The 21,802-nt window shown below is 67.7% G+C and overlaps 1 protein-coding gene across 11 annotated transcripts in view; it reads left to right on the top strand.

Annotated features, from left to right (window-relative positions):
• The window catches only part of PLEC (plectin), a 53,815-nt gene that overhangs the window by 18,569 nt on the left and 13,444 nt on the right, over positions 1–21,802 (top strand). For 3 of the 11 annotated variants that reach the window (XM_081497128.1, XM_081497133.1, XM_081497134.1), the window contains 24 exons: positions 12,274–12,335; positions 12,907–12,996; positions 13,723–13,800; positions 13,881–13,973; positions 14,764–14,930; positions 15,580–15,695; positions 15,767–15,873; positions 15,953–16,072; positions 16,150–16,245; positions 16,434–16,561; positions 16,815–16,908; positions 17,424–17,578; positions 17,661–17,931; positions 18,020–18,097; positions 18,190–18,351; positions 18,528–18,632; positions 18,815–18,910; positions 19,112–19,237; positions 20,183–20,335; positions 20,417–20,571; positions 20,651–20,777; positions 20,945–21,128; positions 21,215–21,372; positions 21,485–21,663. In XM_081497128.1, coding sequence (XP_081353254.1) covers positions 12,274–12,335; positions 12,907–12,996; positions 13,723–13,800; positions 13,881–13,973; positions 14,764–14,930; positions 15,580–15,695; positions 15,767–15,873; positions 15,953–16,072; positions 16,150–16,245; positions 16,434–16,561; positions 16,815–16,908; positions 17,424–17,578; positions 17,661–17,931; positions 18,020–18,097; positions 18,190–18,351; positions 18,528–18,632; positions 18,815–18,910; positions 19,112–19,237; positions 20,183–20,335; positions 20,417–20,571; positions 20,651–20,777; positions 20,945–21,128; positions 21,215–21,372; positions 21,485–21,663 — 3,100 coding nt within the window. Of the gene's footprint in view, positions 1–1,441; positions 2,183–5,295; positions 5,414–6,629; positions 6,779–7,181; positions 7,570–8,817; positions 9,050–11,412; positions 11,657–12,273; positions 12,345–12,807; positions 12,823–12,906; positions 12,997–13,722; positions 13,801–13,880; positions 13,974–14,763; positions 14,931–15,579; positions 15,696–15,766; positions 15,874–15,952; positions 16,073–16,149; positions 16,246–16,433; positions 16,562–16,814; positions 16,909–17,423; positions 17,579–17,660; positions 17,932–18,019; positions 18,098–18,189; positions 18,352–18,527; positions 18,633–18,814; positions 18,911–19,111; positions 19,238–20,182; positions 20,336–20,416; positions 20,572–20,650; positions 20,778–20,944; positions 21,129–21,214; positions 21,373–21,484; positions 21,664–21,802 lie in introns of those variants that run through there. The other 8 variants (XM_081497125.1, XM_081497126.1, XM_081497136.1 and 5 more) reach the window with 8 other exon arrangements.

The following is a 21,802-nucleotide window of genomic DNA, read 5'->3' as shown; positions in this document are numbered from 1 at the left end:
CGCGGCCTCTGCCCACCCCCGCATCCTCCCAGCCGGCACCCCTCCCTCCCTGAGCTGGAGTCCGGCCGCGCTGGCCCCCTGCCCGCCGGCGGAGGGAGAGCGGCGCCGCAGAGAGCCGGCGGGCAGGGCTGTGGGCACAGTTGGCTGTGCCTGCAGTTTCCTCTGCCACAACTCTGGGCGCGCGTGCGTGCGTGCGTGCGTGCGTGCGTGTGTGTGTGTGTGTGTGTGTGTGTGTGTTGGGAGCGGTTCTGCAGTGCCTTGGCAACGGCCTCAGAACCCCGCCCCCATGCGCCGCCTGTTGGCAGCCTGCCCGCCGGAGCCTCCCACCTCGGGATCCCCCCGCCTCTGCCCTATTTCTAATCAGTTCCCGGGTTGGCTGCGCTTGGTGGGAATGGGTGTGTCCGCTTGGTGGAGGGAGCAGCCCCAGGTGGGAGAGTGGGGTATCGGGCGGGATGGGGAGGGGCGGCGTGTCTGCGGTTGGAGCCTCGGCAGCGGCAGCGAGAGCCTGGCGGGGACCTCTGGGTGTGGCCGGGCCAGGATCCAGGGTCCTCACGTACAGCATACAGTGCCCTCCCCGCGGCTGGCCCCCCTGTCACGGGGGGCCCCCAGACCCTCGTGTAGCTGGGCTCCCTTGCATCTGTCCGGCTGCCTCACAGAAGGCTCTGGGGGGTGAGGGGGGCTGGGGGGGCGGACTTGGTGACTTTGATTTCCTGTGGCAGCTGAGAGCTTCTGGCCTCTGACAGCTGGCCTGGGGCAGTAGGGGGTGGAGGCCCCACTCTGAGCCCCCCAGTCCTGCTCGGAGTCCTCTGGACTCGGAGCTGACTCCGTGCTCCTGGCCCACCCTTGATCTGGCCCGGCATGGCAAGTGTTAAATAGGGCGGCCAGTGTCTGGGTCTGACATCTGGAGGTGGGGGCTCTGTCTCTTTGCCTGCCTGATAGACAGCAGCCAGTGGTTCCTGCAGCCTGCCTGTCCGTGTGCTGTAGCAGCTGTCCCTGCCAAGCCCCCAGACCCCTGACCCCAAGACCCCAGCTCCCTGCTCCCTTAGACCTGGAGCGCTCCCTGCCCAGACGGGCAGCACCCTCTTCAGGTCCTTGTGACTCCTGAGGCCCTGAGACCACAGCCGTGGCCTGAGGACCCTCCTGCCCTCTCTCCTTTCGATTCCCTCTGCCACCCTTTGGACTCTGGGTCCCTGGCTGCTCCCGGCAGCCCGCCCTCCCCCTAGTCTTAGAACCTTGAAGGAAGTGTTTAGAAACTGATGTAATTACTGACGTGGAGCCGCGGGCTGGCTCTTCGGGAGGGGGCCTGCCTCGGGGGTGGCCCCGATGCAAGGTGCCCCCCACCCTGCAAGGGGCCCTGTTGGCTGAGGGTGGGAGGGGCCGCCCTTGCTGCTGAGTCAGAGGGGGCCGGCCTGGGCGTCCTGAAGGGCGGGCAGGAGGCTCGCGCAGGCGGTGGGCAGGCCGCAGTGCCGGCAGGAATCGCAAGGAGCCAGAGAGCCCGGTGCCGCGAGCTGCAAGCCCGGAGCCCGCGCCCTCGAACTCCCGCTCTGCGCCAGCCTGCCTGCCCCGGGGCCGTTTGCGCGCTGTGCGCAGGGCGTCTCCTGACCTCTTCCCTGGGCCCCGCCCGCGCCCTCGGCTCCTGCAGCCATGGTGGCCGGCATGTTCATGCCGCTGGACCAGCTGCGGGCCATTTATGAGGTGCTTTTCCGAGAGGGTGTGATGGTGGCCAAGAAGGACCGGCGGCCCCACAGCCTGCACCCTCACGTGCCCGGCGTCACCAACCTGCAGGTCATGCGCGCTATGGCCTCCCTGCGGGCACGGGGCCTTGTGCGGGAGACCTTCGCCTGGCGCCACTTTTACTGGTACCTGACCAACGAGGGCATTGCCCACCTGCGCCAGTACCTGCACCTGCCCCCGGAGATCGTGCCTGCCTCTCTGCAGCGTGTGCGCCGCCCCGTGGCCATGGTAACGCCCGCGCGTCGCACCCCCCACGTGCAGACCATGCCGGGTCCCCTGGGCTGCCCGCCCAAGCGGGGGCCGCTGCCCACCGAGGACCCTGCCCGCGAGGAGCGGTGGGTCTACCGCCGGAAAGAGCCTGAGGAAGGGGCACCTGAGCCCCCTGTGGTGCCTGCCACCACCCCAGGGACCCTGGCGAGGCAGGGGCTGGAGCCTGCCCCACCCACAGGTAGCTGCATCCTGGCCCCAGCTGGTGGATGGGGGTGCGGAGGCCTAGGCCTGGTGGGCGGGGGTGGAGAGCCTGGGCCTGGTGGACGGGGTGGGCAGCAGGTGTGCAAAAGCTCTGCTCCTGCCAGCAGGCGGCGCTCTCTCCGCCTGGGCGCTCTTGCCAGTGGACGCCGGGGCTCCTCCTCCTGGCTTCAGGATCTTGGGGTGGGTAGGCCAAGGAGGAGCCCGTGGGTTACTGCCACCCATCGCCAGGCACACCCCGGGGCTGGGGGTGGGGCTTGCAGTTCTCGGACTGGCAGGACCAGCTGTCGGCACAGCCTGGCACCCTGGGCCCTCTCGCCAGCATCGCCCTCGTCCTGTGCCCTGCCTGCCCCCTCCCTGCCCCAGGGATTTGTCTGTTCCAGACCCTCTCAGCAGGGGATAAGGGTGTGCAGAGGGGGTCCTGGGATGTGACGGGGTACAGCTGCTCTCCAAGTGTGGATGACTGCCTGGTCTTTCTGAGCCGTGGGTTTGTCCAGTGGGGGTGACATCTGCCTTCCGGTTGTGTGGCACAGATGTGATATGGTGGCTGGCTGCTTGGTCAACCTGGGGTGGGTGATGGCCTAGTAGGCAGCCCTGGACCGGGACAGGAAGAGCAGACCCGTGGCTGAGGCAGTACAGGGCTCTGCCTGGGGTCTAGGCGGATCCATCCCAGGGGGACCTGGGTCCCAGAGGATGGACTGGGCCCTGTTGTCCCAGGGGCTGGCACCTCTCGCTGTGCCCTGTGCTGTGGCCCCCCTGTCCCTAAGGACTTTTGCTGCACCACCCAGGTGGGCAGAGGGTCCTGTGAAGCTCAGCCTCACACCTGTGCTTCTGAGCTCACCAGCCTCCATGTCGAGTGTGGGTAGCGGATCCCCAGCACAGGGTGGGCTCGGTGTCTCACCAGCTGGGGAGGAACATGGTCTCTGGGGGTGGGTGGGGGCCTGGGGTGAAGCTAGTAGGGTGGGCATGAGTTTGCCAGGTGAAAGAGTGGGGGGTCAGGGGACCCAGGCGCAGGCCCAGATTGGGCCTGGACCCACTAACGAGGGCCAAGGCGTGGGAGCCCATCTGGGGGGGTCAGGGAGGTTGTGGGTGGCGGGGCTCACCACACGGCCTCTCCCGCACCTGTCAGTAAGGTGACCATGTCCCCCACCAGAAACAGTAGTGCTAGGCTGGGCGGCGGTCAGCTCTGACAGCACCTGATGGACAGTCTTTGCCCGGCCCCCTCCCTGACCATCGCCTTGATGGGGCCCCTGCCTCACTCTGGCTGGCAGAGCAGACCCTCCCCCTTCTTGGGTTGTGGGTGTGGGGAGCATGAACCCCCCTCTTCTCTCCTTCCTTCCTCGTCTGTGGCCTGGCTGGGCTGGCGCTGGGCTGAGCAGCTGGGCGGGCAGTTGGCCATGGGCCAGGAGGGGGGACTGGGTGTGGCTCAGTGGGCAGGGGGGGGCGCCCCCAGCCCTGAGGGGTGACTCAGTCTTCCCTTCCCGGCCGCAGCCACCACCGGTGGCAGCTCAGAGTTTCCAACAGGAAATGAGTTCCAGCTCCAGGCTGAGTCAGGGCCGCCGGGTGTGGGCTCCCCCTTCCCCGAGGTTCCCCAGGCCTAGCGGGATCTGAGCACCACCGCAGGGAGCCTCGGGTGTTGGGTGGGGCACAGGGCTTTGGCCAGGTCTGCAGGGGTCCTGGTGGCTTGGCTAGGAAGGTTCTGAAGACATTGGGAACTGTCGACTTGTCAGAGTTTTAAATATTATCAAGTGGGGCTCCCTTGGCGGTCCAGTGCTGTGACTCCGCGCTCCCAATGCAGAGGCTGCGTTCAGTCCGTCAGGAAACCAGGTCTGACAGGTCCCAACGGAGACCTGGCGCGGCCAAATTAAATGAAGAAATAAATACTTTAAAAGTTATCGAGTGATGTGTCACACAGACCCCTCACTTGCTCACAGCATCACCCCTCTGGTCAGTCTGCAGAAGGGTAGGTCAGCACGTGGGGCCAGCCGCTGCGCTCGTCACAGTGGCCTTGCTCAGGTGGACTGCCCCTGCCCGGCCAGCCCAGGCCAGGGAGCTGTGGACCCCTTCCCCCCTGCCCTGGTGGTCTGCTCATCCGTGTGGGAAGGGGTCCACTTGCTGGTTCCACCACTTACCAGTCAGTCCCAGGCTGAGTCCCTGGCCAGAAGCCCCCAGCATCTGGGGATGGATGGGCTGGGCTGAAGAGGAGTGGTCCAGGAGGGCCCCTGTGAGAGATGCCCTGAGCCGAGCCCTGACTGAGGAGGACGGCGTTGGAGAGCTGCTGGGAGGACGGACAGGCTAGGCGGCGGGAGGAACCAGGGTTCCCCTGGGGTTACTGGAGTGATGGACCCAGGGGGAATGGGTTTCATACCTGAATTTCATTTCTCAATGAGCCTGGCTCAAGACTCAGAAAGAAATGGAACTTCAGTAGAGAAGAGGTGCCGTCCAAACAGGCTCACCCCTGTGCTCCAGCAGCCTCTGTGCCTCGGGTGCAGGTGCCCTGCGAGGCTGGCTGCTCCTGGGCACGCCGCGCACCTGACTGTCCCATGGGCTTGTCGGCAGGCGCAGAGCCCTGCCGCTCCCTTTCACGGCGCGTGACGCCCCTGCCAGCCCTCCACTAGTCTCCAGTTTTGTGTCTGGTTGTCTGCGGGGAGACCTGCAGAACTCTGGCAGGTTTTCTAAGCAGGTTACAGCACAATTAGGTTTGTCTTTCACCGGGTCCCGCGGTGGCTGGGCAGGCCAGCGGCACGGAAGAAGTGCAGAGGTTGGTCCTTAGCTAAGAGATGTCCCTTTGTCAAGGCTGAAGGCCTGGAGGCTGACGCAGGGGAGGGTTCTAGGAGGGGCTGGGGTGGTGCAGGCTGGTGGGGCCGGTGCTGGGAGGGGAGGCTGCCGGGTGGGCTGGGCCAGCAGGCAGAGGAGGGCCCTCCAGCCACACCTGAGGGCTCAGGGATTGAAGGCAGGCTGGTCCGACCCGTCGGTCCACTGGGCCTCGGCTCTGCCCAGCTCGCTGACTAAAGGGTGGCTGTGAGGAGGAGCCAGGCTCCCAGAGCTGGGTGGGGAGGCCAGGGCTCTCGAAAGCCCTCCCTTTGCCTCCCACCCTTTCCCTCCTTCCTGCCTTCCCTTCCTCTCCTCTCTGCTGCTCCAGAGCAGCCAGGCTCATGGTCGGCAGCCATGGACAGGTACAGCATGGAGGAGCTGATTCAGCTGGGCCAAGGTAGGGCAGGGCTGGGCTGGGGTGCAGGCCTTCGGAAGGGAGGGGTCCAGGCCTCCAGCTGGGGCTGTGCTCTCCCCACCAGCTTGTGGCCGGGGCCCTGGAGGGGCAGGACCGCGGATTTCAGATGAGCATGACTCCGTCTCAGAGATGCCGCCTGTGGTGTGTCTGGGGTGGGATGGACTTGTCTGGGGGCGCCAGGCCCTGCCCCAGACTTCCTTGCCTCCAGGAGCTGGTTCCCCCCGGTTTTGGAGCATGGAGTCCTCCTCCGAGGAGCCTAGCCCTGGCCTCCAGAGCTGGCCCCTGCAGGGCTGTCTCCTTCAGAATTGAGTTTCTGAAGCATGGGGTTGATGGGCAGGAGGCCTGGCCCTCCACCCCCTCCCCGTTGCCCCTGGGCTCTCCACATGGGCCGGGATACCCCTTCCCTGGCAGCCAGAGGCCAAGAATGGTTTGCTGTGCTCTGCTGCCAGCTGCTCACACGCTCCAGGCAGTCGATTGGGGCTGGAGTGAGCTCCTCGCCGGTTCTGTGCCTCAGTTTCCTCAACTGTGTGGTGTGGTGACGTGCGGGGCTTCCTCCATGGAGTTCTCAGAGGGTCAGACTAGGATGGCGCCTGCGGGCTTACTCCTTGGAGTTCTCAGAGGGTCAGACTTGACGGGGAGGAGGGGACGGGACCAAGACCCCCATGTCTGCTTCCTGAGCGCACCTTGGCCCTGGGACACCTGAGACCCGCGGCTGCCAGGGTCTGTGTGGGCCCAGGGCACGCAGCTGAGCGTCCTGGGTGCGGGGGGAGGCCTGGCCCGATTTGGCCTGAGACCTGACCTTGGGAGGCTGTCCCGCCCAGCCGTCTGAGCCAGGTGTTGTGTTTGGTGACCTGGCAGGGGCCAGGGTGGTAGTGCTTGCCAGGGTGGCCTTTCCAAGTGCTCCCCCACTGCCGTCCACGCCTGGCAGGGTGGGCAGGGCGGGGGCTGCACCCCATTCAACAGGGACGGGAGCCCCCAGGCCCAAGGGCCATCCTGCTCCCAGGTGGACCCTGACACCCAAGGCTTCCCCTGTTGGACTCATGTGGGAGCGGGCCTGGAGCCGCCTAGTCAGCCGGGCCCTGGTGCCCTGGCTCCGCACGTCATGTTCTAAGTCGGGACAGATGACGGGTCTGGCCTGCCCTCCCGGGATATTTATATCTGCGGGCCCCCTGCCCACCCCCCTCCCCCACAGACACAGCTCTGCTGACAGCAGCACTGCCGTGCCCTCCTCCACGCACCGCCGCGCTCGTTGCCGCCTGCGAGGGGCCTGTGACCCTCCCTGCACCCACACCCACTCGCTGTCGGACCCGTGGGCCCTGCCGCTGTCCCCAATGAAGATTGTGCCGGGTAGGTGGGGCTGCCTCTGAGAGCCCAGCGGACGGAGGGCAGGGGCTCTGCTTCCAGGCGCTACGGGGCCCACCCCCTCCCTGTCTGCTGTCCGCGGCGGGGCCGGGGGCGTCGGTCGCCTTGTCTTTGACAGCGGTTGGGTCCGCTGCGAGCCTGGAGGCCAGCGAGGACCGGGGCGCTGGCAGCTGTCCCCAGGGGCACCCTTGGAGGCAGAACGGGGTGCGGGGCGCCACGGTCACCCCCTGTGGGGGCGGGGGAGACCCGTGTGAGGCCGCGAGGGCCCGAGCTGGGCTGGGAGGGGGGCTGCCGCTCAGCCAGGCGTCCCCGCAGGCCCCTCCTCCTGGCGGGTGTGGCCGCGGGTGAGCAGGGGTTAAGGCTCCGCTAACCTTGAGCGTGCGAGCGGCGCAGGGCCCGCGGAGCGGCGCCGCCGTGGGAGGTGGGGCGGGTGGGGAGCGCGAGTGGCCGGAGCGGGAGGGAGGCGCGGGCGGGAGCGCAGTTGGTGCGGCGGCGGCGGCGGTCAACAGTGGTCGGGCGGTCCCGCTGGGGGCGGTCCCTGGTCCCGAGCGCCCCCAGCCGTCCTCTGCTTCCTCGGGGAAGGGAGGGGGGCTGCCCGGCTTCGAGCAGCCCTTCCGAAGGGCGGCTCCGCCTGCCGGGCTCGCAGGCCGGCGCCTCCAGAGCCATGGAGCCCTCAGGCAGCCTGTTTCCTTCCCTCGTGGTCGTGGGCCACGTCGTCACTCTGGCCGCCGTGTGGCACTGGCGCAGGGGGCGCCCGCGGGTGCAGTATGAGCAAGGTAAGGCCGCTGGTGGCCACCGCAGGGGCTGCTGTGTCTCGCTGCCACCCAGCCAGGGGGCTGAGGGCCCGCCCCCTCCCGCCCCTGAATTTCCCTATTCCCGCCCCTTCCTGTCCTGGAGGAACGCGCGGGCGCGTGGCCAGACTAGGTGTGGACCCCCGGCCCTGTACCCTGCGCTGAAGACCCCGCCTGCTTGTCTGGGCAGGGCCGGGACTCTGCCTCTGTCAGCCTGGAGCCCGCTGCTGGGCAGGGCGTGAAGGGAGGGCTGGGGGAGGTCTGGGCAGCTGGGGAGGGGGCGGCAAGGGGCAGAAGCCTTCCGTCTGGGAGGGAGCAGCCAGTACGGGGCTAGCACAGGTGACTGTCAACACAGAAACCGCAGCGGGCAGGTGCAGGACGGCGTCCCGGGGACTGAGGCGGGCCCGGGCCGCCCCAGGAGGCGGGGCTGTGGGAGCCGGATAGGTGCCTGAGCGTCCTTGACCGGGGCCCAGGAACATCTCGGGACCGGCGGCCGGGCTTACGCTGCCCTCCCTCGGCTCCAGGTCACTCGCTCGAGGCTATAGCCCTCGGCAGTGGCGCCTGGCCCAGGACTGGGTGGGGCCTGCCTCCACTTCAGTGAATGAGCAGGGGACTGGGGTTCTGGCCAGAGGGACGGCCCCACTGGGGACCTGCAGGGCGGCCCGGGCGACAGCCTGAGGCTGGGAAGCTTGCCCTCGGTGGGGGTGGCCAAGGCCGCCCCTGGTGGGCCTGCTCCGCGGGAGCCTGGCCGAGGTCCGAGTCCGGATGGGGCTCCTGGGCGTGGCTTCGGGGGCTGGGGAGCGGCTGGTGACTCAGCTGCAGGGACGTTCAACAAAACGGTTCAATAAAACGCTCAGGCCAGCGCTTCCCCGCTCGGTTTGGGCCTCCCTGCCTCAGCTTTTGTCTCTCGTGCCCACGTGGGCACGGGGCTTCCCTGCGGCCGCTGGCCTGGCCCTGCTGCCCTCAGCGCCCCTTTTCGGTGCTTCTGCTCAGTTCTCAGCCGCCTGCTCCGCACACCCGGCCTTCCCCGCAAAGCCTGCGGGAGCCGGAGCTCGTCCCGAGAACGCCAGGCTCGGGCAGTTCCCAGCCTCAGTCCTGGGGCAGCCTCCTTCCCTCCTGCTCCCAGGCCCAGCCGGGTCCTCTCCCTCCAAGCGGGGGCGCGGCTTTCAGGTCCCCGTGGGGCGGGGCGCCCGCGGGGGGCAGGTTCTCAGCGTCCGGCCCGGCGGCTGCGGCAGGGAGGGTGTGGCGTGCGGAGCCGGCGGCCTCGCGCGTGGGCCGGGGAGCCGACGCACCGTCCTGTTTGCTGTCCGCAGGGCGCCCGGGCTCATGGCTGCGCCCGGCACACGGGGGGCGGGCGTCGCTTTCGCCGCGCAGAAGGAGGTCGTGCTGGAACGGCCGTGCTGGCTGGATGGGGGCTGCGAGCAGGCGCGCAGGGGCTACCTCTACGGGCAGCTGTGCTGCGTAGGTGGGTGCGGCAGGAGGGGCGGTGGTGCCGCAGGGGGCACCCGTCTCCGAGAGCGCCGGGGAAGGCCGCGGGGGCCGGGGGGCGGTGCTCGGCCCAGGCGCAGCCCCGCCCCCAGGCTCGGTGCGGAAACACCTGGGGAGGAAGGCGGGGTGGAGTCCCCTCTGCTCCAGTGTTCGTTCCCTCCGGAGAAGGGGGTGGGGAGCGGGGGCGGGCCGGCCGGCCGGGGCCGCGGGTTCCGGGCACCGGGCTGTTGGCAGTCTGCCCGCGGGAGGTGTGGGGTGGGAGGGGCCGGGGCGGGGTTGCCATCCCCGCGCCGCCCTGCCCTCTCGGCGTGGGCTCCCTTCTCGTCTCCAGGCTTCCTAACCCGGGAGAGGCCCCACTAGCCGTAGATTCTTGCCTTAGTTTACAAATCTGTAAAAAGGGGCAACGCTACCCTGCAGAGGGCCGCGGGCAGCTCCGAGGGACACTTGCCTGGTGGACGGGGCAGGAGTCAGGCAGAGGGGCAGGAGCAGCAGTGGTGGGGAGTGCCGGCCGAGACGTGCTGCAGCCTGGCGTATGGGGGCGGGCCGCAGGGCTGGGCTGGCCTGGGGCGGGGGTGGTCTCTTGATTTGAGGGCCTGAATAGGATGGCCGGATAGGATGGACAGGGCAGGGCGCGTCCTACAGCCAGGGGTGAGGGACTGGCCTGCAGGGCTGCAGGGAGCGCCTGAGAGGACGCCCTCTGAGACCCCTGGGGGAGTCTAGAGGCAGCAGGGCGTGCTGGGGGGAGAGAGCCGGGCTTGGGAGGTGGAGGTGGAACCAGGTCCTGGACTGTAAGCCAGTATCCTAGGAGCCCCTGAGTGGCAGAGAGGATGCTAGAGAGGGGCTGGGGTGGGGGACTCCCCCAGCTTGGATGCCAGGCTGGGGTGCCTGGCAGTGGGTGTGAGCCGTCCTTGGTGACCCTGCACTGGGGCGCTGGCCAGCGCCGGGTCCGATGTGGCATCCTGAAGTGCCTCCGGGAGGTGAAGTGCTCGTGTCCATGAGGCCTCTCTGGGCCCTGCATAGAAGGGGGGTCTGTCCAGAGTGGGGGATCGAGGTGACCTGCGGTAGGGCCCCTGGGGTAGGGTGGGGGCAGTCAGCTCCACCTGGCCGGGGGCCCCCTACCCCTGGGGTGTGGGCGCCCTCCCGTGGCCACAGAAGGGCAGCAGGCTGGGTGGGGTGAGCTTTTCCTGGAAACGAGGCCTGAGGCGCCACGGGGGTGGGGCAGCGGCTCCCAGCTGGATCGCATCAAGCCAAGTCTCCAACTGGAAAATTGTGTGGTCAGGGTGGTGCATTCTTTCCTGCAGTGGCTGGGCGGCTGGGCAGTCCCCGCGCGGCCAGGGCCGCCGTGTGCGAGACAGGAGGGAGCCATGCGGCACCCCGTGCCCTTTGTCCCACCGCCTTTACTGCCTGAGTAGCTGATACCCATGTGCCCCGCCCGCCTGCAAACAGCCCCCCACCCAGGCTGCCCCCACTTGCCCCAGGTGCGGCTTCCTTGCCCGTGAGTCACACTGCCTGGGCCCTCTCCCCTCCCCTGATTCACTGGCTGGGCCCCCTCAGGGTGCTCCCCTCTGACCTGGGGCCCCCCCTTCCTGGCGCAGGGGCAGAGTTCCATAGCTCAGGGCTGGGCGGTCCTGCCTGGTGAGTCAGCGCTCAGCTATGTGCCCCCTCCTGCCCTGTGGAGCACTCTGCCTTTGGATGGGGGCACTGCTCCAGGACGGGCCTGGTGGGCTGCTTGGGAGGGGCCCAGCCCTCACTGGAGCCTGGTGGCCCTGGAGCCAGGGGTACAGGGGAGCCTAGAAGGGTGTAGGGTGTAGGGCGTGTAGGTCTCTGAGGGGTGATTTAGGAGGGTTTCCAGGGAAGGCAGCTGGCCCCCCCCAAGCCAGGTGTGACTCCCCTTGGGGATCCTTCCTTAGAGCCCCTCTGCCCGGCAGTTTGGGCAGGCATGGGGTGGCCCTGGGTCAAGTCTGAGCCGGTGCCCCCCAAGAAGACGCGTGGCCTTGGGCTCCCTGGCCCAGTGGCACTCAGTCACCCCTCCCTGTGGGGGCCCCCTTTGGAGTGGCCCTGGGCACGGTGTGCCGTGCCCTGCGACCTGACACTTGTCTGTGTGCCGTGAGGTGCAAGTCCCCTGGCACCGGGGTTCCCTCAAGGGCTGCTGTGGACAGGGTGGGTGAGGAAACCCCAGGTTTCCTGTTTCTGCCCGGCTGTAGGTGTGGCCGTGGGGGAAGGGCTGCCTTCCTGCTTTCCGCCCGGACACTCCCTCTCTGGGGGTGTGCAGGCTGGGGTGGGGCTCCTGGGGCGGGGACAGCGGCTAAGGAGTTCTGAGGGCAGGGAGTGGCCCACACTGGGCTCCAGAGGAGCTGAGCGAGCAGAGCCCACCGAGCGAGCGCCCGTGCCGAGCACCTTCGCTGTGGTGTGCCCCGCGGCTGCGAGTGCAGCACCTGGGGGCCGAGGGCCAGAGCGCCAAAGGGGAAGGGTGGCACCATGTCTCAGCAGCGGCTGCGGGTGCCCGAGGGCCTGGGTCACAAGAGGACAAGCTCAGAGGACAACCTCTACCTGGCCGTGCTCAGGGCCTCAGAGGGCAAGAAAGGTAGCGGGACTCCACGCCGCCGGGCTGGGCAGGTGTGGGACAGGAAGGGCCCAGTTCCTGCCGCAGGAAGCCTGGCATTGGGTGGGGTGGGGCCCAGAGTCTGAGGCTCTGAGTTTGGGGGACAGATCCTGAGACAAGCGTTGGCCCACGTGCAGAGTTGCTGGGGGGCCAGCCAACCATGCCCAACACAGAGAGGCTGGTGGGGACCTCTGGGCCTTGGGCGGTGCGGGGTGGAGGGCTCTCCTTGCCCCGGGAAAGGCCGCCCTGCAGGGGGGACAGAGCTTCCCCTTGCCCAGCCCTGCCCAGTCTGGGTCCGGGCCTGCTCGGCCCCCGGAGGCAGCCTGTGTGGGAGTGGGGCAGGCCAGGACTTGTGTGCTGTGACTTCAGGTGTGGCTGCTAGCTCCAGACCCTTCCATCTTGGGTGCCCCAGCAATGGGCACCCACGGGCCTGGCCCCTGGCTTCTGTCCAGGACTGCCTGGGGCCTTGTTGGGCAGGGGGCAGTGTGATTCTGAGGACCCCTTCAGTGGCACTAGCCACTGTGTCTGCACGGCGGTCACCTCCTGGGGGCTTGCGAGGCTTCTCCCAGGCCCAGGTAACCTGGCCTTGTCTCTCCCAGATGAGCGGGACCGTGTGCAGAAGAAAACCTTCACCAAGTGGGTCAACAAGCACCTCATCAAGGTTGGTGGCGTGTGCAGGAGTGCGTGCGTGTGTGTGTGTGTGTGTGTGTGTGTGTGTGTGTGTGTGTGTGTGTGTGTGTGTGTGTGTGTGTGTGTGTGTGTGTGTGTGTGTGTGTGTGTGTGTGTGTGTGTGTGTGTGTGTGTGTGTGTGTGTGTGTGTGTGTGTGTGTGTGTGTGTGTGTGTGTGTGTGTGTGTGTGTGTGTGTGTGTGTGTGTGTGTGTGTGTGTGTGTGTGTGTGTGTGTGTGTGTGTGTGTGTGTGTGTGTGTGTTAGGGTCGTGGGGATGGGGGAGTCTGCCCTGGCCATCAGCTCAAACAAGGGCTGGAGCCCCCTCTGCGTCCACGTGCTCGGGCCCTCCCTTTCTGCCCCGGGGCTCACCTCCCACCTCTGAATCTGTCCTTTCTGTCTGCTTCCTCCCCTGGCTCGCTCGCCTCCTGTCTCTTTCCTCCTCCTCCTCCTCCTGGTCTCTCTAGCACTGGAGGACAGAGGTAGGTGCCTCCTCGGGGGTGGGCGTCTTCTGCGGGCCCCCTGCCTCAAGCCTTCTGGGCCAGCCCCGCACTCTGTCCCTGCAGGCTCAGAGGCACATCAGTGACCTGTATGAAGACCTCCGGGATGGCCACAACCTCATCTCCCTCCTGGAGGTGCTCTCCGGGGACAGCCTGGTACGTGTGTCTGCCCGCCCCTCTGCGACCCTGCCTGCCTCCCCTCCTGGGGTCTCACCCGTGACCCCTCCCGCTCTGTGTCCGGCCTGACCTCAGCCCCACCCACACCTCCTGGTCAGTGTCCATCCTGGCCTGGGAGCCGCCCGACCCCTGTGCTTGGGCGCACGGCCCCGCTGCCCACCGTGCTCAAGCCTTGACACTGTTAACCTCATGCTCTGCTCTGCTTTGGTTTCTCTGCTGCTTGGACTCTGAACTTTGACCTCTGCCCTTTATCCTTTGCCCTGCTCTGGCCGGGCAGCCAAGAGAGCGGGACGTAATCAGGAGCTCGCGCCTGGTGAGTGGATGTGCCCACTGGCCATGGCGGCACGTGGGCTCCAGGAGCCCAGCTCACCCGGTCGATGGCGCTGGGGCGGGCAGATGGCTCTGCTTCGAGCTGCCCAGCAGCCCACCTGCCGCACTGCCTGGGGCCGGAGACCCACAGGGGCTGCCACCACTGGGCAGGAGGACCCCTCCCTCAAACCACTACCTCCGCCCATGGCTTCCTGGCTATTGTGTCCTCCCCGCCCTCTCCTTCCTTCTCGCACCCTGGCCTTGGACTTCTAAAACCCTTGCTGGGCCTGGCTCCTGAGCCAGCGGCCCCCCTCCCAGCTGGGGTGGGTGACCTGGGGTAAGGGTTGTGGGTGCCATGGGTGCTCAGGGGTGCTGACCGGCGTGCCCCCCTTGCAGCCACGGGAGAAGGGGAGGATGCGCTTCCACAAGCTGCAGAATGTACAGATCGCCCTGGACTACCTCCGTCACCGCCAGGTGAGGCGTCCACCTGGCCACAGGCCCCGGCCCCTTCTCCGGCTGGCTTGTGGGTGTGACTGAGGCCAACTTGCTCGCAGGTGAAGCTGGTGAACATCAGGAACGATGACATTGCCGACGGCAACCCCAAGCTGACCCTCGGCCTGATCTGGACCATCATCCTGCACTTCCAGGTAGCGTGGCCGCCCACTTGACCCTCTGCCGCCTCCAGAGCCTGTGGGGTGGGACTAACACCTGGTTGGCCGTGCGGCCTGGAACCTGGAGCCTTCCTGTCAGCCTGCACTGCAGCCCAGTGCTAACTCCATGGCCTGAAGGCCCAGGCCTCTCCAAGGCCTGCCTGTCCCGTGTCCTCTGGCCCTGGCTCTCCCTGCAGAGGCACGTGTTTTCTGCTCTGTGTGGCCTCCCACCGCGGGGAAGGTTCTGGAGAGGCACCCGCTGCTCGGGCTGACTCACCCACTGCCTGCCCAGCCGCACAGGAAGCTGCAAATCTGAAAGCTGGGCAGGCAGAGCCTGGCTGGCACGGCAGCTGAGTCATACAGGCGGGTAGACCAACAAACAGATAACTGGGAACAGACAAGCTGGCAGACTTGGGCCCAAAGGATTGGACTGAGTGCAGGGCCAGGCCTAGGCTGCAGCCAGAGAGGCCCTGACTACCCCCAACCCCGCACCTCATGACAGCCCTCTCTAGGCCTAGGGCTTCTTGCACGTGCCCTCCACCAACTCTGATCCTGCCTTGAGGGGTGCAAAGTGTAGCTGGGCTGAGGGAGCCCAGAGCACCCACATGTGGAAGCTGCTGCCTGGGGTGGCCTGGACTCGTGACGCTGAGGGGTGGTGGGTCCCAGCGGCTCCTTGACGTGGGCAGGACCCGCTTGGCCTCCGCTGGCCAGTGGCTCGTGTGCCCTGATGGGGCCAGGCAGGTGGGGCCGCGCCTGAGCCCATGCCTCTTGCCCACTGTGCGGGCAGATCTCAGACATCCAGGTGAGCGGGCAGTCAGAGGACATGACGGCCAAGGAGAAGCTGCTGCTCTGGTCCCAGCGCATGGTGGAGGGCTACCAGGGCCTGCGCTGCGACAACTTCACCTCCAGCTGGCGCGACGGCCGCCTCTTCAACGCCATCATCCACCGGCACAAGTATGCCACCGGGCAGGGCGGGCCCCCGTGGGCGGGGGCGCCCGAGTCCCTGGCTGGGCGACTGCAGACATGCTGGGGCGAAAGGGACGGCAAGAAGGCGTGTGCTGCGCACGGGGAGCCGCTGCCTGGGGAGATAGGCTCTGCTGCCAGCTGCCTCCCCGGGAGGCCCAGCCCGGCCCACACCCTTCTTGCTACCTCCTGGGCCTTCCTGGTTTCTTCGAGGCCAGAGGACCTCAGGGCTGCTGGTTTTCACAGCCACGAGCACTGGCCCCACACAGATGCCCCAGGAGAGGCCTGAGTGGGGTCAGTACTTGGGGGAACCTCTGCCCCCACCCAGGACCCAGGGCCTGGTGGACAGGGTAGCTGCAGGGAGCCCAGACAGACTAGCACCCCATCCTGGGCCCCTGCCCACCGCAGGCCCTATGAGCTCCTGGGGGCGGGGCCTGTACGTGGGGGCGGGGCCTTCACACGGGCCGCCTGTGTGGGGAGGACTCCATGCCATGTGGGAGTTACCTCTCAGGGCCAGTGTGGGCTTGGGGCTCTGTGTCCCGGGGATCTGCGGAGGGTCGGTTTGTGTGCTGGCCTTCCCAGGGGGCCTCACTGCTCCTGTGTCCCAGCCTGCCTGCCCCACCTGCCCCTTTGCCCCCAGGCCCATGCTCATCGACATGAACAAGGTGTATCGTCAGACCAACCTCGAGAACCTGGACCAGGCTTTCTCTGTAGCAGAGCGGGACCTGGGGGTTACACGTCTCCTGGACCCCGAGGGTATGTGCCACTGCCCCCTCCTCCCTCCCCGTTTCCCCGGCCGGCGCCCCTCTGAACCCCCTCCCTTGTAGATGTGGACGTCCCTCAGCCCGACGAGAAGTCCATCATCACCTACGTCTCGTCCCTGTACGATGCCATGCCCCGTGTGCCGGACGTGCAGGATGGGGTGAAGGCTAATGTGAGTTCCGGCCGGCAGGGCTTGGTGGGCAGGGGACGAGTGGGCCCCCAGCAACCCCTCATGCCTCCCCCCCTGCCAGGAGCTGCAGCTGCGCTGGCAGGAGTACCGGGAGTTGGTGCTGCTGCTGCTGCAGTGGATCCGGGCGCACACGGCCGCCTTCGAGGAACACCGCTTCCCCTCCAGCTACGAGGAGATTGAGGTGGGTTTCCCTCCTCTGCGGGGTCCTGTGTCCACTGTGGGCACCCAGGTTTGGCTACTGACACCCCCTGTCCACAGATCCTGTGGTGCCAGTTCTTGAAGTTTAAGGAGACGGAGCTTCCGGCCAAGGAGGCAGACAAGAACCGGTCCAAGGGCATCTATCAATCTTTGGAGGTAAGGGGGGACCTGGAGGTGAGGGAAGCCGCCCCGGAGCCTGGGGCCCGGGGTCCCGTCCAGCAGGCTTGGCCTGCCTCATCACTAAGCTGGGGCCAGGGCTGTTTCAGGGCGGGTGGGCCCGGGGCCTGGGTGGCTTGGCACTCCCACAGCTGCTGGCCTCGGCCTGAGCTTGGCTCTGCCCACAGGGAGCAGTGCAAGCAGGCCAGCTCAAGGTGCCCCCTGGCTACCACCCGCTGGACGTGGAGAAGGAGTGGGGCAAGCTGCACGTGGCCATCCTGGAGCGGGAGAAGCAGCTCCGCAGCGAGTTTGAGAGGTGGACGGGCACGGGCAGGCGGGCGGGCGGGCGGGTGGGGCGCTGCACAGCAAGGAAGCCACCCGAGGGTGAGTCACTGCCTGGGGAGGAAACCCCCACCCCCGGGCTGGGAAACCCACACTGGGGCCAGCTCAGCTGTGGGCCACAGGCCGACAGGGAGGCTTGGAGCAGGAGGGAGCTGTGCTCCGAGGTGGGAAGCCTGGCAGGCGGTCGCCACTCACGGAGGGGGGGCCGTGCTTGCTCTCTACTGCAGACTGGAGAGTCTTCAGCGCATCGTGAGCAAGCTGCAGATGGAGGCTGGGCTGTGTGAGGAGCAGCTGAACCAGGCCGACGCCCTGCTGCAGTCGGTGAGGGCTGGGCCTGGGCAGGGAAGCTGGACGGAGGGAGGAGCCCCAAGCCCGCCACGCCTTGCAGCCACTGCTCCTGCCTCCTGGCATAGTGCCATCTCTGACTGTTAGACCGGGCAGAGCCGGCTCCTGGGCACCAGGCCTGCCCTGAGCCGCCTGCTGGCTGGATGTAGCAGGAGACCCAGGCCGTGGGGCACCAGGCCCGCCCCGAGCTGCCTACTGGCTGGATGTGGCAGAAGGGGACCCAGACCATGGGGCCTGGGCTGGGGCTATCTCAGGGAGGACTTTCCTAGGGTGCGTGATGGGTGACAAGGCTGAGAAGCTCCTGGCTCTGGGACCCAGTGGAGGCCTTTGCACTTGACCCTGGTCCCCGCAGAGAACTGGGCCTGGGGGTTTGGCCAGAAGCCTTAGAGACACGTACCGTGCTGACTGGGGAGGAAGGGGAAAGGACGGGCTGGGCCTGGAGGCGGGGGCCCAGGGTGGCCGGGCTCTGAGTCAGGGTGATTGCCTTGTAGGACATCCGGCTGCTGGCCACAGGCAAGGCCCCACAGCGGGCAGGTGAGGTGGAGCGGGACCTGGACAAGGCAGATGGCATGATCCGGCTGCTGTTCAACGACGTGCAGGCCCTCAAGGATGGGCGGCACCCACAGGGCGAGCAGATGTACCGCAGGTGGGACGCGCCCCTCCAGGGCCTGTGGCGGGCAGCCCTGTACCGCGGCGACCCCCTGACCCCTGCCCTGCCCTGCCCACAGGGTCTACCGCCTGCACGAGCGTCTGGTGGCCATCCGCACCGAGTACAACCTGCGTCTTCGGGGCACACCACGGCACCCCGAGCTCGAGGACTCCACCCTGCGCTACCTGCAGGACCTGCTGGCCTGGGTGGAGGAGAACCAGCGCCGGGTGGACAGTGCTGAGTGGGGCGTGGACTTGCCCAGCGTGGAGGCGCAGCTGGGCAGCCACCGCGGCCTGCACCAGTCCGTTGAGGAGTTCCGGGCCAAGATTGAGCGGGCCCGCACTGATGAGGTGAGCGGGCAGTGGGTGTGAGGGTGGTGGACAGCAGGGGTGGGCAGGTCCTGGTTGCCGCAGGCCTCACCCTGCTGGTCTCCCACAGGGCCAGCTGTCCCCTGCCACCCGGAGTGCCTACCGGGACTGCCTGGGTCGGCTGGACCTGCAGTACGCCAAGCTACTAGTGAGTGGGGGCCAGGCGGGAAGCCGGTGAGGGGAGGGGTCCAGGGAGGAGGCGGCAGCTGACACAGCCCCCGCCTGCCCGCCCACCCATAGAACTCCTCCAAGGCCCGCCTCCGGTCCCTGGAGAGCTTGCATGGCTTTGTGGCAGCTGCCACCAAGGAGCTCATGTGGCTGAGCGAGAAGGAGGAGGAGGAGGTAGGCTTCGACTGGAGCGAGCACAACAGCAACATGGGCGCCAAGAAGGAGGCCTACTCGGTGAGGCGGGGGCCCTCGGTGGGTGGCAGGGGCCCTCGGTGGGTGGCCTTGCCCCTCGGTGAGGCAGGGGCCCTCAGTGGGTGGTGGGGCCAGTCCAGGCCCCGGAGAGCGCTCAGTGGGAGATGGGGTCCCCGGTGCTGCCTTGGCACTGCTTCTGAGGCCCCTGCCCCTGTCAGGCCCTGATGCGTGAGCTGGAGCTGAAAGAAAAGAAAATCAAAGAGATCCAGAGCACTGGGGACCGCCTGCTCCGGGAAGACCACCCTGCACGGCCCACAGTGGAGGTGAGAAGGGCCTGCAGGGACCCCCTCCAGGCGCCCCTGGGGGGAGGGGCAGGGCTGGGGGACCCACCTGGTCACCCCTGGTGGGGGTGGGGTTGGAAGACCCCTGGTTGGTGGGGTGGGAGGCTGGGGCACCCTGGCCCAAGAGGTGGGCAGGGCCTGATGGGCCGCGTGCTGTGTGGCAGTCCTTCCAGGCAGCCTTGCAGACCCAGTGGAGCTGGATGCTGCAGCTGTGCTGTTGCATCGAGGCGCACCTGAAGGAGAACACCGCCTATTTCCAGGTGAGCCTTGGGCTCCTTGCACGCCCAGCCCACTGCAGTGGCCTCGAGGAGTCCCTCTGCTGGGCTGTAGGTGTGCCCTGGGTCGGTGCACTGTCTGTCTCCCTGACCCTAGTCAGCGCTGTCCCCGGGTGTTGGCCTGGTCCCTCGGCCTACACTGGGGCAGCCGGGGCCGGGGGCTCTGACCACTTGCTGCCACCCCAGTTTTTCTCAGACGTGCGGGAGGCCGAGGAACAGCTGCGGAAGCTGCAGGAGACGCTGCACAGGAAGTACACCTGTGACCGCTCCATCACCGTCACGCGGCTGGAGGACCTGCTGCAGGACGCCCAGGTGAGCCGCTCGGCTGGCCCGGGCTGGGCAGCGGGTGATGGGCAGACGCGGAAGCCCGGTGGCGCGGCCAGTGGGGCTGGAGGGCAGCCACAGCCGTGGGCGGTCCAGGGCTGGGCCAGCATGGGGAGAGGCAGGCCTGCTGTCCGGGCTGATGCTCAGGGAAGGTCCCTCTGGAGGCAGAAGGTGGCGACTGGAGGGACCAGCAGGGATCAGGGGAGGTTGGACGGCAGGAGGTCAGCATAGTGGGATGGGTGTGGGTGGATGAGAGCTTAGTGGCAGGGGCCTGGCATGAGTAGGTGACTGCCCATAGCTGGTACGAGAGCCGACCCTCGGGGCCGCGAGAGCGAGTAGGGGCCTGAGTCAGCCCCTGCGGTGTCAGTCCCGCGCTGTAGGAGGCCCACCGGCATCCCGAGCCTGACTGTCTGGGGCAGGTGGGGCTGAGGTGGACACAGAGGCGGCCGAGCATGGCGCTCAGGATGGGCGAGACAGGGGGCTGGGGGAGAGGCTGGGGGCCCTACTGGCCAGGGGTCCTGCATCGGGACAGGTGCAGGCAGCTTCCACGTGGACTCTGACCCGCAGCCCAGGGTGGTCCTTGGTCCCTCAGGGGCTGAACCGGAGGAGGTGTGCACCCTTCCACAAGAACCGGGGAGGGCAGAGGGGAGAGGGAGAGGACGACGTGGCGCCCTCCACGAACAACGCAGCTGTGGTGGGCATGGGGGGGGGCACTCAGTCCTGCTCAGGGAGGAGGGGGTCAGTGGAAGCCCAGGGGCCTGTCCTGGCGAGTGCCCAGCCCGCCACATTCTAGGGACCATGGGAAGGACCCCCTGGTCTCAGGGCATTGTGGGGCAGCGGGGGGCATGTATGCATTTCTTGGGGCAGGCATGAGGTTTCCTCACAGAGGGTCTCGGACCCTCCTACCTACCTCACCCCCCACGCCCCCCGCAGGACGAGAAGGACCAGCTGAACGAGTACAGGGGGCACCTCTCAGGCCTGGGCAAGCGGGCCAAGGCCATTGTGCAGCTCACACCCCGCAACCCCGCCCAGCCCACACGGGGCCGTGTGCCGCTGCTGGCCGTTTGTGACTACAAGCAGGTGGAGGTGAGGGAGGGCCTGGACGGGCGGGCTGGGCCGGGGAGGGGGCTGGACGTGGCCACACAGTGAAGGCTCTGACCATTGCAGGTGACCGTGCACAAGGGCGATGAGTGCCAGATGCTGGGCCCCGCACAGCCATTCCACTGGAAGGTGCTCAGCGGCTCCGGCAGTGAGGCTGCCGTGCCCTCCGTGTGCTTCCTCGTGCCTCCGCCAAACCAGGAGGCCCTGGAGGCCGTGGCCAGGTGCGTGGTCCTGGACAGGGCGGCTGGCTGGGTGATAGAGCAGGTGCCTGGATACCTCTGACTGTGCCCTGCCCGCCAGGCTGGAGGCCCAGCACCAGGCCTTGGTCACGTTGTGGCATCAGCTGCACACGGACATGAAGAGCCTTCTGGCGTGGCAGAGCCTCAGCCGTGATGTGCAGCTCATCCGCTCCTGGTCCCTGGTCACGGTACAGCGGCCCTGCCGGGTGCTCTAGGCTGGTGGGGTGTGGGCCTCCCCATGGCTACGCTCACCGCCCTGGCCCCTGGTCGGGGTATGGCGGCCCCGTTGAGCGCTCCGTGCGGGTGGGGTGTGGGCCTCCCCGTGGCCATGCTCACCCCGCCCAACCGCCCACAGTTCCGCACGCTGAAGCCCGAGGAGCAGCGCCAGGCCCTCCGCAGCCTGGAGCTGCACTACCAGGCCTTCCTGCGGGACAGCCAGGACGCCTGCGGCTTCGGGCCTGAGGACCGGCTGCAGGCCGAGCGCGAGTATGGCTCCTGTAGCCGCCACTACCAGCAGCTGCTGCAGAGCCTGGAGCAGGGTAGGTGTGGGCAGCCTGGGGGGTGGAGGGGGCTCGTGGGGGGCCGTCTGCGGCTGGGTGGTGTGCGAGCAGGCCATGTTCCCCAGGTGAGCAGGAGGAGTCACGCTGTCAGCGCTGCATCTCGGAGCTCAAAGACATCCGGCTGCAGCTGGAGGCCTGCGAGACGCGCACAGTGCACCGCCTGCGGCTGCCGCTGGACAAGGAGCCCGCGCGGGAGTGTGCCCAGCGCATCGCCGAGCAGCAGGCAGGCCCCGGCCCCTCCCACCCCACACCTCACCATACTCCACACCCCACCCCCCACCCCTGGCTCCTGTCGGGCTTGCGGGCTCAGCTTGCCCCCTGCTCTGTCTCCTCAGAAAGCACAGGCGGAGGTGGAGGGGCTGGGCAAGGGGGTCGCCCGGCTCTCTGCCGAGGCCGAGAAGGTCCTGGCCCTGCCCGAGCCGTCTCCCACGGCCCCCACTCTGCGCTCAGAGCTGGAGCTCACCCTGGGCAAGTTGGAGCAGGTCCGCAGCCTGTCCGCCATTTACCTGGAGAAGTAAGTGCGCTGGTCAGCGGCCGGGGGTGGAGACCGAGGGGGTCTTGAGCAGAGCGGGAGGGTGCGCACAGGCTGACGGGCCGGGCAATGAGACCACAAGGACGGTCCGCTGAGGGATAGCAGAGGCAGACCTGGCTGG

Source organism: Giraffa tippelskirchi, chromosome 6, assembly GCF_054371585.1.
Source record: "Giraffa tippelskirchi isolate mGirTip1 chromosome 6, T2T-mGirTip1v1.2.pri, whole genome shotgun sequence".
NCBI classification, from domain to species: Eukaryota; Metazoa; Chordata; class Mammalia; order Artiodactyla; family Giraffidae; genus Giraffa; species Giraffa tippelskirchi.
The sequence above is the reverse complement of the archived record's forward strand: the minus strand, read 5'-3'. Positions and strand labels throughout refer to the sequence as shown.